Here is an 18,655-nt window from a genome sequence, read left to right as displayed (position 1 = left end):
GTGTATGTATATATGAGGCACAGAGGCAAGTAAGCAACTTTTCACTGGTATTTTTATTTACAAAGAACTAGAAAATTAAAAAAAAACAGGCAGAAGAAAAATCTATATTAAGCTTGAATTATGGAAAAGGAACAAATATACACACAATGATGCCTCTAATAATAATAATAATAATAATAATAATAATAATAATAATAATAATAATAATAATCTGCATTATGCCAATACTGAAACAGGCAGCAAGCAGATATAGCTGTGACAGGCCAATATTGGGCCAATAATATCAGCCAACTGATATATCTATCTAGCTCTAGTTTATCTTTACATACTGCTGAGTAGAGTCACTAATATATCATGTTTTTGATTTATTTTGGTGTTAGTAATGTGAATCTTCAAAGTGTGTAAGTAAGTAACTAGTAATTACAGCTGCCAAATAAGTGTAGTGGAGTAAAAAGTACAACACTGGTTTCAATAATGTAGTGGAGTAGCATACAATAGAAATACTTAAGTGAAGTAGTAGTACCTCAAAATTGTACTTATGCACAAATGTACTTGGTTAGTTTGATTATACTGTAATTATTAATTATAGCTTTTGATGTCTGTGAAGATCCTCAGTCCTTCAGGTAATGTTATCCATTAAGGATTATAGGATTTTTTCATCTTTCATCCAAGACATTTCTTCAGCTCTGAAACAACCTCAAGAAGCTAAGCAAGTCCAGTTGTCTGTGATACCTTAGCATGTAGTTTTTAATATGTGTCAGTGTGCAACAGTGAGTCATTTGTGTCATTTGGCTTCATGGTGTTACTGCTGCAGTGTTCCCCGTAGTATATATGTTACTGCACATGGCTGCTAAAACACTCATTGACACAGGTGTATTTTATTAATTTTCTTCGTATTTTTTTTCAGCCCATCTAAAATATTTGTTAACACCCTTGTCTATAATGCATCATAATGTATTATAAACATACTTAAACTGTTATACTGTGCTTTTAGTAATGCATAATTACTCATAAATATTCATAATACTGTAGAATATTAAACTATTTGGTAACACTCGGACATCCATGTCTATGTGTTATAATGCATTATACTTACTTTGCATCATACTGTGCTTATAGCAATGCATAATTAGAGCTATAAGCACTCATAAATATTTATAATGTGTTATAAAATAATAACAAAACAACCTGGTTATAAGTCACTCTAAGTGCTCATTGTTTGCTTTAACTGAAGTGAAGCTCATTAAATCTGCAAGAACACAAGACGTTGTAAAATTGGTTTATTTGTGTAACAGGTCATAACAGAGATTTAGAAACTTTTTCATGATCAACAACTGAATGATGGACATTTACATTTAAGTAATGTAGTGTTTCCCCATAAAAACATTGTTTATAATAACATTATAAGCCACAGGGATTATAATGCATTATGAAATGTATAATAATATAGTATAATTTATAATGTATAACAAATATAATGTATTACAACAGTGTGTACAACAATGAGAAATATAATACATTATGACCCTTGGTAAATAAAATGTCAGTGGACAACCAGCAATTATTAAGTATTGACCTTATAAGTCATTATAATATGTATTAATGCATTAACTATAATTATACGATGTTATAAGCACAATATCACGCATTTTAAGTATGTTTGTAATGCATCATAGACAGTGTTACCAAATAGTTTTTCTATTTATTATGTGATTGTATTCATTAGTGATTTGTAACTTTTCCATTCTTATTATAACAGTTGTGTAATGACTTTGTTTAAGTCCCTCATGCCGCTGATGGACTTGGACAGAAAACTTTAGATTGCCTTGTGTTGAAAGTTGAACATGTGAGCACACACACTGTGTGTATGCGTGTGTGTGTGTGGAGAACTTGTGCACTCTTCCTTCATGTTAGCAGCTACTTTTTGAATCAAGTGATGTAGCCTGTGTCACAGGAGGATTGTTCTGCTGCAGGTCTGTCTAGTAATTCCGCGCAAATTGGCTGTAATTGTGGGTATTAAAATCTGGGAGAGTACAAGTGCCGCTCCTGTGCCCATTTGCGAAAGAAAGCGGTGCGCTGTAATTTGTTGATATGGTGTTGTCATCACATTTCCAATCAGGCCGCTTAATGTGAAAGTGTCTTAATGTAGGCAGAATTCACGCTGCAATGCTATTAGGCAATTAAGGGAGAAGTCAGAGCGGAAGTTGTAATCCTGGGGCTGGAGGACAGGATTTCCATCTGATCAGATGGAGGCAGAACAAATTAATTAGTGGGAATCAGTTACGCTGGAAAGCGCTGTTCTCTTCTCTTCCGCTGCATTAGTTTGCATAGGTTCGTCTTAAATGGACGTGAGCGCTCAAAATGCAAATCAGCACAGTGGGGTGGTTGCAAATCATACAGCTTCTGGTACGACAGGGACTTTACGTTATTCTACCCGATCAAGACTCAGTAAGGACTCCAGCAGGACTACAGCTGCAGTGTGTGCACAACAGAGACAGACGGATGTATAGGTTGGACTGGCGTATTGGCGTATCACATTTACTTTGGGCTTCATTAGTATCAGCGTCCAAAATGCCGATTGTTTCATTCGTTTCCACTACAGGACAAATCGAAAAGTTACATAAAATCATGGGATTCATGCCAAAATAAAAAAATATATATTATAGACTCGTAAATGTTCAAATATACATTTTACTAGCTCACTATATACTCACTATATAGCCGACTATAGTAAAAACACCACAAAGGCAAATAAACGATGCATATCAAAAGCTCTATTTTTATCTGTAGGCCAAAGCAGTGGTGGAAAGTAACTAAGTACATTTACTCAAGTACTGCACAGTTTTGAGTTACTTATACTTCTATTCCATCACATATTGGAAACCAATAAGCTATTGTACTTTTTAATCTATTACATTTATTTGAAAAACTTCAGTTACTAGTTATATTGGAGATTCTGATCATTAATATAAAATATAAATCATCTGATAGAACATGATGTATTTTTTATAAATTGTTCTACTCAGCAGTATATAAAGTACAGCCAGCAGGCTGATATTACTGGCTCAGTACTGGCCTATCATTACATCTATCTGTTCTCTGTTTCAGTATTGGAATATATGTGTCCAATTGTGTATATATATAGAGTTTATTTAATACCAGTGAAAGTTTGGAGAATAAAGAATAAAGTTTATTGTTAATCTGTAAAATATGCTTTCTCCATCACATATCTTTGTTACATGTGTTTGATAAGCACATTTGAGGGACCCTTGCTTTATCCACTGATGCATCTATGTCGGATATTATTAATATTAGTTTTGATATTAGCCCCCCAAATCCAGTACCTCTACAGCACCAGACCCCAGTGCACAATCTTCTAACAAGCCCTTACATCTTTCTTATTTTGCACGTTCTGTCAAATATGTTTCCACCAAAGTCATTCAGGAGACAATGAACAGAATTTTCTTTGGCAGGTTTGGAAGAGAACGATGATTCCAGGAGTCAGAGCTCCATCTAAACTGTATTTCTTTTGTTCTTTGTGTTTCATGTGTGAGGTGAAGTTGAAGACCAGCAGCAGAAGAAAAAGCAGCTTTTAAAGCAGATGGAGGTAACCCTGCTGCACCTGGCTGCGCGTCAATCCCTTTTATGGAGCGCACCAGGATAACAAGTTGCTTTTAGGGGGAAATTAGAAAGTAAATGAAACAAATGGTGATGAAATCGTCTTAAGGATCCGTTCTCGAGCCGCGGTTAAGCGGCTTTCTGTGGCCATTTCATTAAGTAAAAAATTTGAGCCGGCCAGCCAGTGCGTCACTGCGTTAAGTGGCACGTTTGGATCAGAGGTTTGCAGTGGTGTACTGGCTAACACTCAGATTACAGTGTGCAAAGCAGTGACTGACAGAGCTTCTCTGCTTCACTCCAGTCATCTGGTAACACACAGTCATGTAGTGCAGAAGAAGGTCTATCCACATTACACAGTATATCTACATTTTTTCCCCCAAAAAAATATTTCTCTCGTAAATATGGGTGAGCAGGGCTGTGGCTACCACTGAAGACACTGAGGTCATGTCTCCTGCTTTTCTTAATGGAAACTTGGATGTTTAGGAACCTGGAGGAAGTTTGCATTCTACACTTATGTTTATTTTACAGGTTGATTCCAGTACTTAATGCATTTAATTTGATTAGTTTTTTTTTTAGCCCAATAAATAACAAATTAAGGTATGGACTATTCCCCCCTCATAATATTATTTCTTGCATATCTGTGCCACTGGGTTTTTATGGGTTATATATGGGTTGAGAAAATTCTCCAGTGTCTTTGCATGAATAATCAATGGAAAACCCACTAAACTATCTGAAAATGTAATGTCAGTATGCTGATTTTTTTTTTCCCAGGACAGGGACATGTTGGGAAATAAAATCTAGAGAAATTTAACTGGACAGCAAAAGGAACAAATAATTAAAATAATAAACATTGAAGTATTCAAATAATACAGTAATTGTGGTGGTCTTGCACCACAAACCCCAGTGTCTCTAATATCCTGGCTTTGTCTCTGTGGATGAGCAGTTTTTTAGGAAAACAAACTGTGTCTTTTGCTTTGTGTGACTCCGTTATATTTGACCACAATTTTCTGGAAAAGTTGATTTGGTTGTCCTTTTCTTTTATGCATCAAATTAGACATCATAGCAACCCATCATGAAAAAATAAACTTTTTGATGAGATTTTTCTTAAAATAAAATTTTTCTTAAAGGTATAATCTGCAACATTTTTTTTTATAAAGAAAAAAATGAGACTTAAATGGTGTGTTCTTTTTCAATCATCACTTCTGACCCAGTAGAAGTGTGTAGTGATGTCTGTGTCTGCAGAGACCCTGCAGTCCTCTGCCTGCATTTCCATATTTTTTCCTCATTGTTTTCCTGCTGGGGCTGTTGGTATTTGATGTTCTGATGCCTTTACAAACAGCTCAGACAAATCCTGTTGACTCTACCTCTACATTTTTCATATAGTGTCATTGTGGTTTTTCAATGCAGACAGTTCTTCATTTAATTTTGCACAACAGATTAGCTGCTTTGTACAGCAAGGACTACAAATCCAAGAACAGGGGCGTAAATACACAGTACTGGTGCTGCAGTTGAAGTGGGGCCCAGTGGGGGCAAGCGATTCAGATTTCCACCTTAGAAATACATACACCTGTGTTCAAACAAGACACAAATACATTCAATTTATTTAAGTAAGTTTAACTTTATATGCCCCCAAAAAGGCCAACTCATCCCCACCGTACTTTTCTTTTTCTTTATTTTAAATAGTCAAAACAATATTTAGTTTATTTTTTTTCTTGCATAAACTATTCAACTAAAGCAGTTTCTTATTTCCTTTTGTCTTTCCATCATATACAGAATAAATATACAGCGATGTTTGCTGGGTAATATTTTTGTTGATGCTGTCAAATCAACAGGGTTAGCCTATCTGGAGCCCATCGTATCTACACCACTGCCCAAGAATAAACTACTGAAGAAACAGCCATCACAGCAAAATGTTAACTTGTTTATTCTCAAAATAACAGGCCTATTAGTTATGTAATCAATGCAATAAAAAGAGATTATTATCATTGTTTTAGGAGAGTTACAGTTAATTTGCATATATAAATGAAGAGAGCACATGAGGAAATCTGCTGTCTGCTGTATCTGTGCCCGTCTCCTTCAAAATGAGTCCTCTGTGACAGTGTGTGATACTTTAAGACACACAGCAAACATGATCTCAATTAATAAAGAAGTCCATCTATTAAACCTGTATAGAATATGATGCGTTTGACTGGAACCCAGTACTAATTAAAGGTGAAACAGAAACAATAATATGAAGTCATCAGGAACGAACTGATGGATAAAGTCATGAAATATTGGAATAAGCACCTGTCAGATTTGACAAAAGGTACCCCTTAGGCCTGAGTGTGCTCCAGTCAGTAGGATTAAGGTTAATAACTCTTTAAAGTTATGAGCACACAGTATAATAAAGTTATGTCACTACTAGTGGCATAAAACCTGCTGGCCAGCCTCTAAAAACATTCCCAGTCAAGAATAAAAACCCTGACACCAGTAAAATGTGCACAGCGTATGTGGATGTAAAAGAAGAGTCACGTTTTCACCAATCTTTTATTGAAACCATTTAAACTTTGATCACTGGTGATCCAGAGGTCAGCTCTGCATCCGTTTTGGTGGTGAGGACCTATACAAGCAGCCTCGGTGCAGCGCTCAGGATCATAATCCAACGAGGCTCATTTCTGGATGATGCTTTATGTCTTCTAATGAGAGGTAGCACTCCTGGGGCATTCATGCATCCTGTAGGCACACAGATAGAAGATACCTGGAGGGAAGAGAAGAGAGGTTACATCTGTGTAATCTGGCAGGAAATTTAACTCGGACTACATGAATCTTATTATGAATAATTTAAATTTTAATGACATCAAAAGAAAAATATTGTGATGTAGTGAATTTGTGGGGGTGTATGCTTTTCAGTTTTATATATGTTGTTTATTGACACAGTATGTATGACTATGGGTGAATTGTGTCATTTTAATTCAACAGCAGTACCTGCAATGGTTAATTGCTATTTTTGGGCTCTGACGCACTAGTAAATCAATGTTTTTTACTCATTAAAAAATGGTAAACTGACATCTTAAATCATTCCGAGACACTGAAACAAGTTCTTTATGTTTGTTGTGTATGACTTTGTGGAACAGCTTTGTTGTTGCAGCAGTTTCATGTTGGCACTACTTTTTTTCTGCAGTCAATTCTACCAGAAGTAGTCCCTATATTAAAGAAGAGAAAGAAAGTAGTTCCTAGATGAAACTGCTCACAACAAGGTCTCTAGATTATCTTAAGTAACCAGGTCATGATTTTTGGAAAGAGACACTGATTTACAGTTTTTTGAACCTATTGTTTTGGTGCTTTGAGCACCACATACCAAATGCCAGACATCTCAATCGCTCTATCTCCAAAACTCTGCAACTCATACCAAAAAATGTATATGGATAAATAGCACTACAGATAAGAGGAAAATTGATTTTTGGGTGAACTGTCCCTTTAAGGCTCTCCGCTATGCTGAAAAACTTTTATAGTGCATGCAAAATCTCTATAGCTGCAATTTTATGCTACAGGCTACATGTGCTGGTTATATGGCATCTAATGAATGAATGCACATCATGAAAAATATCATAGATATAAATGATGTTGCTGTTTTCCTTCACTTATTTATTAGTCATCATAGTTCTCCTGCTATGTCATTCTGCTGGTATTTTCAGTCTCAGCAGCAGAGCAGTTTAACATCATCCTGGTATTTTCAGCATATGGATGCTGCTTGCCTCCATTTTCATATTCAGTATAGTGAAAAGCAGCTGAACAGCAGGCAGTGCACAGCATGGTGGAGGATTCAGAGATGAGCACTTACTACAAGCATCACTTACTGATAATGTCACATCATTGATCCAGCTGCTTGGCTATGGCTTAACGCATGTATGCTTTGACTGTTTTCTGCTCAGCAAGATTTACTTACTCTCTGTACTTTTTGTTTCCTTTATAACACATAGTGCACATAGAGTATGGATACAATTGACTTAGTTGAGGACTTGACAGTACAGTATGTAAGTGACTATAATTGTATCTGCTATACTTTTGAATTTTAAAAAGATTAGAGTGCCTTTGTTGTCATTGCACATTGTACAATGAAATATGCTGTACTGCAAAAGGTACTGCATGATGGAGTCTAAAATAGGTCTGCGTAATAAATTGATATATCATGATATGAGAGGAGGAATGGTCTTAGGTTTTAGATATCCTTAAATCGCTGTATGGTCTTTTCCTGGTTTTAAAGACTGTATTACAGTACAGTGATGTTATTTTCTGAACTTTCCAGACTTAACCCACTTCATCATTATATCACAGCCATTCTGGAGAATTGGAACAAATCATGCCTTTCCAAATAACTTAAAAAAAAAAGATTACTACTGACACTCTAATTCTATTGTTTTGGTGAAAGTTTATTCTATAAGGATTTATACATATGAAATATAGTATGTAATTCTAAGTATGTAATTTATGAAATGTTTTCATTTGTTATAACAAGAATTTGATCTTTGAAAATATATTTTTCCAGCAGTAAAATTCAAAACTCCCTAAAATATTGTTTTCTTTCAATTATAAAGAATGGGTGGATTGTCTATCAAAAATCTCATTGTGTTAATATTGTGAAAACACCAACAGTCATCCATGCAATTTTGTCATAATATTGATAAATATGAGTATTGAGGTATTTGGGCAAAAATATTGTGATAATTGATTCTGTCCATATTGCCCCAGTGTAACCTTATATATAGAGAGAGCAGTTTGAACCATGACTTCATATATGATATGTTCTGCAGGCAGTGGTTTTATCTTCTCTTCACTGAGTGCATTAGTTGCTTATCCAGGAACTCACTCAAGGTTACACAGTAGTTTGAAAAGAACTTAACATTTAGAAGAAAATGATGTTAAATGTTACTGTGAAGGGATTTGATGGTCTCTTTGTGAAAGAGAGGAGACCTGATGCAGTTTGGTTTGTCGGGCTTCATGTTTACCTGAAAAGAAGGTGAGCACCACTGACACCCAGCCAATGATATAGGACCAGGAGAACCTCCAGTTTCCATAGCGTTTCCCATAGTAGTTAATAGTCACACCCGTGTACACTGCCATCGCTAGAAACACTAAAAAGCCTGAGCAGGGAATAAAAAAAGGAATATGAACACGTGAAGAAATGTTTCTGAAAGACTGTACACAAGGGCAACCATTACTACTGACTGCTCATGGAAAATCGCTAAAGTTACGTTCTTGTAGTGACCATATTGACTTGAATAACACCAAATTATATGACTTATACTAAATAAAATCCACTACAAATTATCCAAAATAAAGCGGTTAAAAACACAACTTAATGAATCTTCTCAGTCATGAATGAAGACTTTGTTGTGAAACTGTGCTGATAATAGACACCGATGTCTACAATGGATTATAAACATACTTATAATGCATTATATTGTGTTCATAAATATTTATAATGCTTTATAACAATAATAATAACAACACATTAAAAAGTATTTTCAGTGAGTTAATACTCACTGACATATTTTGGCAAGGATCTTAGTATCTTCTTCCTTTTATAATGCACTATAATTAGTGTTATAATGCATTATAATGGAACTATTATGCATTATAAATGCATTATAAAATAATTATAACAACCATTCTTGTGTGACAAATATCTCCCAAATTTTTTTTTTTTTTACCAAAATTAAAATCTATAAATAACAACACTCTAATTCCAGTTTGTTAAAATCTATTATTTAATGACTTTATATATGAAATAAATGTAAATTATGAACTGTTTTAAATTAAACAACAAAAAACTAAACAAAACATAAAGTCAGTGCCCCACTTGGGCTACCGAGTCAAAAAGTCTAGACAGGTAGATTATTTTGTATTTAGTGCAACAAAAACCATTAAACATTTCCAACATGTTTTATATTCTAATACTATAACTTTTTGTGGGTCAGACAGAGTTGACAAAGTTATAGACCTCGGCTGAAAAATAAAAAATAAAAAAAAGAATAAAAAATGAATGAATAAAAAATGAATCACTACTGGCCAGTTACAAGGGTTAATAGCCAAGAGTCTGACCTTTTAAAATATATTTTTCCAGCATAATTTAAAAGTGAAAATCAAAAACCCCTAAAAATACAGTTTTGTTCCTATTCTGAAGAATGAGTCATAATATATAAGTATATTTTTCGGGGGGGAAACAGTCACACATCAGTTATTCAACTCAGTTTCTGTTATGACCTGTTAAACAAATAAATTAATGTGTTATGATTATTTTTATAAAACATGGATATTTATGAGTGCTTATAAATATAATTATGCATTACTACAAACACAGTATAAGACAAGTGTGCTACAAGGCATTATAATGCATTATAAACATGGGAGTCACAGACAGTGTTTCCCAAATTACAGCTTAAACCAAACCAACAGAGTAGAGGAAGAATAGAAGTGAACTTACATGAGATGAAAAACAATATGCCTGCAGCAAAGGTTTTGTCAAACCTGTCAAAGGAGGAGTAATGGATGAAGGCCATGATGCCGATGATGATGCCAATGAAACAGGCCAAAAGAGAGAGGATCATGAGGGCACGGGTGGCGTCTAAGTGTGCTGTGGACAAGGTCAGAGGTCAGTAGGAGTCACTGCTGGGGTCAGTGCAGGTCAACAGAGGTGAATGAATGTGACCCTGTTCAGGCCATGTTAACAAGCCAATATGATGAAGAATGGTAAAAAACTAGAGAAAGCAATTTCTGAAGAAACTGTGTTGTGCCTGATGGATGCTGAAAACCTGACAAACTACTGCTGATTTTAAAAGCTGAATAATACCATTAATGAAATACGAAATATATTAAATATTTTAAAGTTTGCTGAAAAGATGATGGTAAACTGAATTGCAGCATTATACTATTTTGACCTCAGTAAAACCTAACTCCCCAAAAAAAAAAACAAAGCAAACAAAAAATGAAATAACTAAAACTGAAAAATCATGTATTGCAGCATTTTATTTATTATTAAATAAAACTACACAGGATTTGTAATGGAAAATAGGGTTCTCATTTTTCAAAGTATGTTTTTGACAGCTACAAATTATAGAACACAGAATTAACAAGATCACAACTTTGTTAACTTTTCTCAATATCTTATGACACTTTGAAAAAAGCTGAATCTGTAGGGCTTTTCGCAGGGTGTTCCTTAGCCCTGTGTTAAGAATTAATGCTGGGACAACTTGACCCTTTTTCACAACCACACACACCGTTAACCTGATCTCAGGGCTACACCGTTCACACTGCATTTCTACTAGCCCTGGGTTAAGCACCTGTCGGAGCATTTAGCCCTGTTTCATACTGACACCCTCTGGCACTGCATTTAGTCAATTTTCAGGTGATAACCCTGCTCTAGAGCAGGGCCAGCAAGCCCTAGGCTAATGTCTTAGAACTTGGACAAAGACTTTGGGATGTGACATTGTAGGGCTTCTCACACTGCACTTATCCCGAGGCTAAGAATGATCTCACATTGTGCACTGTCTGTAAATAATGTTTGTGTGGGGAACTAAGATGGAACTCACAGGAAGCTACAATGTCAAAATTGCAAGTTGGTGCAGGATTTATAGAGATTGATTTAATTTGTGTGAATTGTTGCAATACCAGCCCCACTGAGAAACATGATCCTATCCAAGAGCTTGTTAGCCCATGGCTAAGAATATTCAGCGTGAAAAGAGGCTAAAAAGGTTCTAAGAATGCTGTTAGCACAGGGCTAAGTGCAGTGTGAAAAGCCCTTCTAGCTCCTCCCTTTGAGCTTTATCTCAGCCAATGAATGATTCGCTCCACCTTTCAGGATTATTTGTAGATCTAACTGAGCGTTTGCAGTTTCCCAGTCATCTACATGAGCCCCCTTTGACTTCACTTACCAATGCTGTCATTGTGAGGGAAGCACTTCCCCGGCATACAGTAGCGCCACAGGCCCTGGTGCATGTAGTTGCTGGACTGCCGATACTGCATCCAGTAATCGGTTGCTGTGGAAACGATCAGGAGGATGTTCCCCACGCCTGCACAAAACAACCCTCCACCCATAAAGCTGTACATCCTGCACCTGCAGACACACATATACACACAGAGGAACATAAGGTCACTTAGCATCAGCGGTCAGTGGCAGAGCCCCCTCCTCTCCCCACCTCGCACAGACACACACACACACTTGAGGGAGAGAGGGTGTAAGTGTCAGTAATTGCGTTGTAATGAACATATTATTTCCACTGGATTGAGCTGCGGGGTCGCCTGTGTGCGCGCGCTCCACTTTGTTCTCTTGGAGATCAGTCCCTGAAGATGGGCTTTACATACACCCCCACCCACCCCAGTGCACACACACAGACACACACACACCCAGCGTCTATCGAGTCCAGCGATGCTTTGATACTTGATACATGTATTGCTCATTGTTCCACCTGGATGCAATATCCTGCGGCCGTCCTCTCCGTCTCATGGAGAGCTGTCATGGGTTTTTTTGGGTGGGGAAAGGATGATAGATAGATATATCTTGTTATGTCTGAAACCTGAACGGGATGCTCGTTGAAGAGCTCTGTGTATTCAGTGAAGAGCTCTGTATTTCCGCTGGATCACATTTCCCTCTGACCATCCTCTCCGGCAACATCCAGCAGCTGTCTCAATCTGAATCAGAGCACTTTTTTAATCCATTTGATCCCCAAGCACAGTCAGTGCAGTATAGAAAAATCTAATTATTTTATCTAATAATCAGTCAGCCAGTTGGATTTAATATTTTCCTCAGCAGTCATTTTCTTCCTACCTTGGATAAAACCCCCTGAAACAAGCAGTTAGAGTTAATTTTCTCTTCATTCAGACAGAGGCCTTGGCTGTGACAGGCACTGACCTCGAGTCTGACTGCTTCCTCTCAATCACACAATCACATCACTCAACCTTTTCCCCAGAAAGTCTTCAACTCACACTTCAAATGTCTCATATACCTGAAAAACGCCTGAGAAAATGGACCTATCAGTATGAAGAGAAATACTGTGCATGTTTGTTTTGCAGTCGTTTCAATGATACAAATCCTCTCCCCTTGTTCAACAATGTCTATCTGGTGATCAGGTTAGAATAATACAGCAGTGTACGACTGCACGCCAACGGAAGAAAAACTGATCCGTATCATGTTATAATGTGAAAAGTTTATTGTCATAACAGCATGTTTTCTAAGTGTCATAATGTCATAACATGATTATTTATATTGTTAAATGTGATAACATTGTTTTAGAACAATGCATTATGACAATATAAGTTAGCATGTTATAATGAGAAATCTTATTGTTATAAGAGTATTCCATGTGTGTTGTTATGATGTCAAAAGTAAGTAAATAACTACTATAACTGTAATATTATAATGTAATAACTTATAGTTATTACATTATAACATGAGATGTTTCACATTAAAACAAGATAAAGAGTAACCTTTTTTTTTTTAAATCACATTATAACAGAAAAGTTTATTGCTATTAATAATAAGTTTTTCAGGTTGTAACAAGATGTCTTCACATTGTTATGATTTACAAACTTGTCACATTATAACAAGATATTTGTATAATGTTCTTGTATCATATTATAACTCAAAAAGTTCATGTTACAGCATGATAACTTATATTGTTACGTGATAATTTATATTTTTATAATGATGTATTATAACAATATATGTTAACATTATTATGGTAAGATATCTTTATGTTATAACAAAATCCAAACTTATCAAGTTGTAACTTTTCTTGATAACTTTTTAACTTCACAGGTTATGACAATATAAGTTATCACATTATAACATGGAACTTTTCACATTATAACAAGATAAATAGTAACCCATATTGTTATAACAAGACATGTTTCTTTGTTATAACAATAAATCATCACATTATAACAAGATATCTTCACATTATTATGACGAGCAAAAATATCACATTCAGGAACTTTCATTTTTATGACACCATACTATGCATCTTGTTATAATGTGAATCTTTTTTTTTTATTATATATTTTCTTTATAACAACATAATATAAAAATATTAGTTGGCATGTTCTAAAATAAATGCTTCAGGTTATAACAAGATAAACAGTAGCCTTCACTGTTATAACAAAAAAAGTTTCTTGTTATAACAATAAATTCTCACATTATAATGTGAAATGCTTCAGGTTATAACAAAATAAATACTCGCCAATATTGCTATAACAAGAAAAGATTCCTGTTATAACAATATGTTATCACGTTATACCATGATAATGTTATAATGTGATGACATATTAGGAGATATAACAATACAAGTTATGATGTTATAATATGAAATGTTTCACATTCTAACAAGATAAATAGTATATTGTCATAACAATGTGATAATTTTGGATGTTGTAAAAAAAAAAAATTCTCTCTTTCCTGTTTTTATGACAGTAAGCTTTTCATGTTATACATTTTTCTTTTTCTGGCGGTGCTTATTCTGTAGAATAAGGTTTTCATTTCTCGTCTCTATTTTTCATTCTTTCTTACAGAGTTTTAATGTCTTTTCCATCACCGTCACCAGACTTGTGCCTAATTGCCTGCAGAGTGAAAAGGTTTGTGTCCATGGGAGTTCTGAGACTTATATATAAAGACACTTTAAAAGACAATAATGTGAGACAAAAACAGGTGTGTACATTTTGTGATACAGCGATGGTTAATATTTGCAGCATCCCCAGTGGACTCTCAGAGCTGCAGCTGTGTCTCCACGTGGAGAAAACAGCACAAAGAAATAAGAAACAAATAAAAAGACTGATAATGAAATGAACACCAACACTTATTGGACAACATTCAGTGCGATCTTACCTTAATCAACCCCTTTTATGAAGACGTTTATGAAGACAGGGTTACCTGACAAAATACAACAAGATCCTATAATGCCAAGACAGGCAGATTTCCAGCAGGCTAATAGCACTAGCGTTTGACGGGGTGAATAGGTGGAAAGTGGGGCTACAACAAACACAGCGCTGAGACAATAGGCCAGGCCGGCCACCGGCCAATCAGCACCCACCAGTTTTGTGGTTTGGGAATCTGCTGAAAAAACAGAAATGGCCAAAGCTTGGCAAGCTGAAGTAATACTGATGACTGCATGGTTTTGATTGAAAGTAGAGGGCTACAGTGGCTTTAGTGGAGGGCAAGCCAGGCATTAAATCAGCTCTGCGCTTGATTTCTGCCTTTTTATAAAAGCAAACATTGTTACACTGTTAAAAAAAAGTCTCATTAAGGCTTGATATGCCTGTTAAGAGTGAACCTTTGACACTCTATGGCTACACTTTTTTTTATAAATTTCTTCCATTTGATTTTTGTTACATGTACAGAAATGAAGTAATATTACCACATACTGGATGTATACAAGTTATTAGGTAAACTTTATATTTTAACCAGTATTATTCACTTTTCTGTATACTAATCACAAAACATATAAAATTTAAAACTTTGAAACAGCAGATGAAGATCCTGTATCAGGAAAATGTCACAGTGCTACCAGTGAGCTGTGTATCAAATAGAAGATGATCTAAACAACTACATGCTCTTGTGACAGTTTATCTTGTGACTATTGTGCCGTAGTTTTAGTCATAGATAACTTCTCCCCAAAAGCAAAAACATTTATAGCTTTTTGAAATTCTTTAAGCATAATTTCATCTCTTAATTCTCATTGAATCAGTAAATGAGGGTACGTTCACACTGCAAGCCTTAGTGCTCAGATCTTTGAGATCTTTTTTTGTTTTGTTTAGCTGTTCACACTATTTTTGAAATGTGGCCAAAAACATATTCCAGTGTGAACTGCTCATGATCCAGAACTAATGTTTCATTTATATGTACGGTTTCATTTATGAATTGATTTCCATTTTTCTTTTTTTGTTTGTTTGAGACTGCCATTACTCACAGCAGTTTCAAAGCAGGAAATGCTCAGATATTTTTTGCTTATTTTGCTCCTGATATGTCTTCTAACACATAAAAAAACACCACACGGACATTTTTACAGAGGTTAAAAACCTGATATTTACTGGTGGGGGTCTTTAAAGCACCCAATGACCACATATAATGACACTGGAATGTATTATAATAGTGATTACAATGCATTATAAAATGATTAGAATATATTACAAGTATTATTATACACTCTGATCCCATTATGAGGTATTGTGATGTTTGACCTTACATTTATTATAAAATGCCTTATAATGAAGGAATATGTATGAGTGCTTGTAACTATAATTATACATGTTATAAGAAAAACAGAAAATAATCTACATTGGCAGCATAGAAAGTGTTAGCAAGAGTTGGATATTTGTGACAGTGTGTGTGTGTTGACTGTCAGTTCTGAATAAGATGCAGTGTTTGTGTTATTTTTCGTGTTATTTGGTGAGGGAATGATAAGATAAGGACAGGTTATTGTAGTCAAGTAGACAAAATGTGGACATGAGATGCCTGTGGTTTGTCAGGTGTGAAGGATTCTGCTCATCGTTTTTTCACTGATAACTTTGGAAATCGAGACATTCGTTCTCATTCATTTGTTACAATGCTGTATAATATAACTACGCTGTCTGGCTGAAATACTTGAGAATTGGCAGCACTGAAGGTAAATGGAGGCAGCAGATGTTTGAAGAAGCAGCACACATCCCTTCAGCGCGCTCTGACGTGATGTTTCCTTCATTCTGACCATCATCTGGCTGTATTTCCTCCTGTTGTGCCTCTTTCCCACATCCAGCCAAGCCTCCCTTTGCTTTGACGCGCACACACACGCGCGCGCAGACACGCACACACACACGCACAAACCCCGAAGATGAAAGGAGAAGAGTAGCTCCATTACCTGCATTACAGCAAGTTGCTCAGACCAATTGACAACAACAAAATGCCCCAGAAAAAGCATTTTTTCTCCCCGAGATTTGAGTGCTGTACTTACATCTAACTTCATTTTTATAGACCACAGCCTATTTTCTTCCATCTGGAGTGTGGCAGCCAGGAGGGCATTTGATATCCTCCCATGCACCATCAAAGTGGACAATATGCCTCTGTGACAGAAGAGCAAATCCATGTTTTCTTGAATCCATCCAGCTTTTCAGAGATTAATTTTGTTATGGAAAGTCCACATTTATGTGGTATCATGGGTGGGTAAGGAGCTCACGCAGCCCTCGGGAGGGTAATGTGACGAGAGTAATTACAAAGAGTGTGTGGCCGGCGTGGCGTGCCTGCATTGTTGTGCTGAAGTTAGTAAGCTGAGGCACGTCTGAAGTCCTCCCGCACATGGGTCTGTTCATGTGGACTTCCTGTCCAACCTTGATCATCCACATACTCTCATGTCACTTTGTGTAAAGCTTTGTCTCACTGAAGAACTCATCACTTAATGCTATCGTTACAGGATTACGACAATCTAACTATATGTTACGGTGGTTAAGCAAAAAGGTGATTCAGTGGCATTTTGGTGATAACAATGTATCTGTTACCCTGTGTGTTCCCCTAACCCTAAGTGCAATGTAACCTAACATCTACACACACGATATGTGTTTGAAAATAGTTACTGAAACTGTGAAAGGACTGAGACTTATGTAGTAATGAATTGTGGAGTTAGATGTCAGCCCAGCAGTTCACTTCAGCTCACTTCAGGTCCAACAACCCGATACATAAGAAAAAAAAATACCATCCTGTCACCGTCCTCTGGCTCTGGTGGCTCAAACATGTGTGGACATGTCCAATAAAGCTGCTAGATGGAGCGTCCATGTTTCAGGTTGTAGTGGTGTTTGACACTGAGACAGCAGAGTGGACACGCCCCCAGTGTTTCAGAGCAGAGAAAACTGCTCTTTTTGTTTCATGATTTTGAGACCTGATTGTAATTACAATTTTTTAATCAATCAAATTTGGCTGGGTGGTTAATAACATGTGTCTGTGGTGTGACAAACTCAGAACACACATTTATTGTTACTTTATACAACTTTTAATATACATTAAAGCAGGGGTTAACAACATTTTTCAGGCCATGGAGCCCTTACCTGATAGACAGAGCTGGGACACTCTTAAGTTCATATATTGGTAATGACCACTAACACATCATGCCAGATTTGACCCTCTTAGGGTGAAAACTGTGGCCGTCAAAGGCTGGCGAATTTTTGTGGATCATGACTGACTGACGGAGTTTCTCACAAAAACACAGTGAGGGTTTACAGTATGTGCATTGAAATAAACATGATTAAAACATGATGAATATTCTTTCACAACTGAAGACTGAAGGAAACAAATGGCACATCATAGCTTTAAAGCTGTTGTTTTATAGTGGAGTATCATGACTGCTGTTCCACTGAGTGCTGCCAACAAGAATTTGGAAAACTTCCCTGAACTGAACGCAGGTGGAATCAGTGTTGTGTTCCATCAGTCAGAGATGTGAGATATGACCAAAATATAAATATGTTCATGCTTTAGTGATCACTGGGATTTGTGATCCTTAAAATCAATTTTTCCAATAAGCACAAACATTCAGCATTATTTCTTGAAAACTGTGACAGATGCATGAACAATATTATTATTTTTTATTCAAAAATAAAATCTCTATTTTCAAAATATGTGTGGACAGATAAATTCACAGCTGGATAAAAGTCTTATATTTACAGTCACAGTACATGAAAACTCTGCGTGGAGAGCTGATCATCACATGCATGTTTTGTTTATATATCCTCAGTCCAATTCCTGGAGTTAGAGATGCACAATATGGTTAAAAATATCATATTATGAGTATTTTGACAGACACTGTGATTACGATATGATTCATGGTTAGCTGGAAATATAATTTTTGCATTGCAATTTTCAATTTTACTGAAAAAATAAAGGAAAATGAAATCATGATGATGTGACATTTGTACCAAAGAAAGTTTTCTTACATCTAGAGAACAATAATTGTAGGTCAGGGCATCTCTGCAGCACTACAGTACTTATAAGTACAGTACATTATAATTTCTGGTACGTCACACAGTTTTCCTTTATCAAAAATTGCTG

General features: G+C 35.9%; 1 protein-coding gene across 1 annotated transcript; it reads right to left on the bottom strand.

The window, feature by feature from the left end:
• Positions 1-6,125: 6,125 nt before the first annotated feature.
• On the bottom strand, positions 6,126-14,628 carry lim2.1 (lens intrinsic membrane protein 2.1). Its single transcript, XM_084730250.1, has 5 exons — positions 14,474-14,628; positions 11,529-11,710; positions 10,082-10,231; positions 8,604-8,738; positions 6,126-6,355 (listed from the first exon to the last, which is right to left on the bottom strand). Exons 2-5 carry the CDS (start codon positions 11,701-11,703, stop codon positions 6,294-6,296), a joined length of 522 nt encoding a protein of 173 aa, XP_084586376.1. The 5' UTR covers positions 11,704-11,710; positions 14,474-14,628; the 3' UTR covers positions 6,126-6,293.
• Between the last annotated feature and the right edge of the window lie 4,027 nt (positions 14,629-18,655).

The sequence above is a fragment of the Lutjanus erythropterus genome, chromosome 11, assembly GCF_056507025.1.
Source record: "Lutjanus erythropterus isolate fLutEry1 chromosome 11, fLutEry1.hap2, whole genome shotgun sequence".
Classification (NCBI taxonomy): Eukaryota; Metazoa; Chordata; class Actinopteri; order Lutjaniformes; family Lutjanidae; genus Lutjanus; species Lutjanus erythropterus.
Note: the sequence above shows the minus strand (reverse complement) of the source record. Positions and strands in the feature narration are given on the sequence as shown.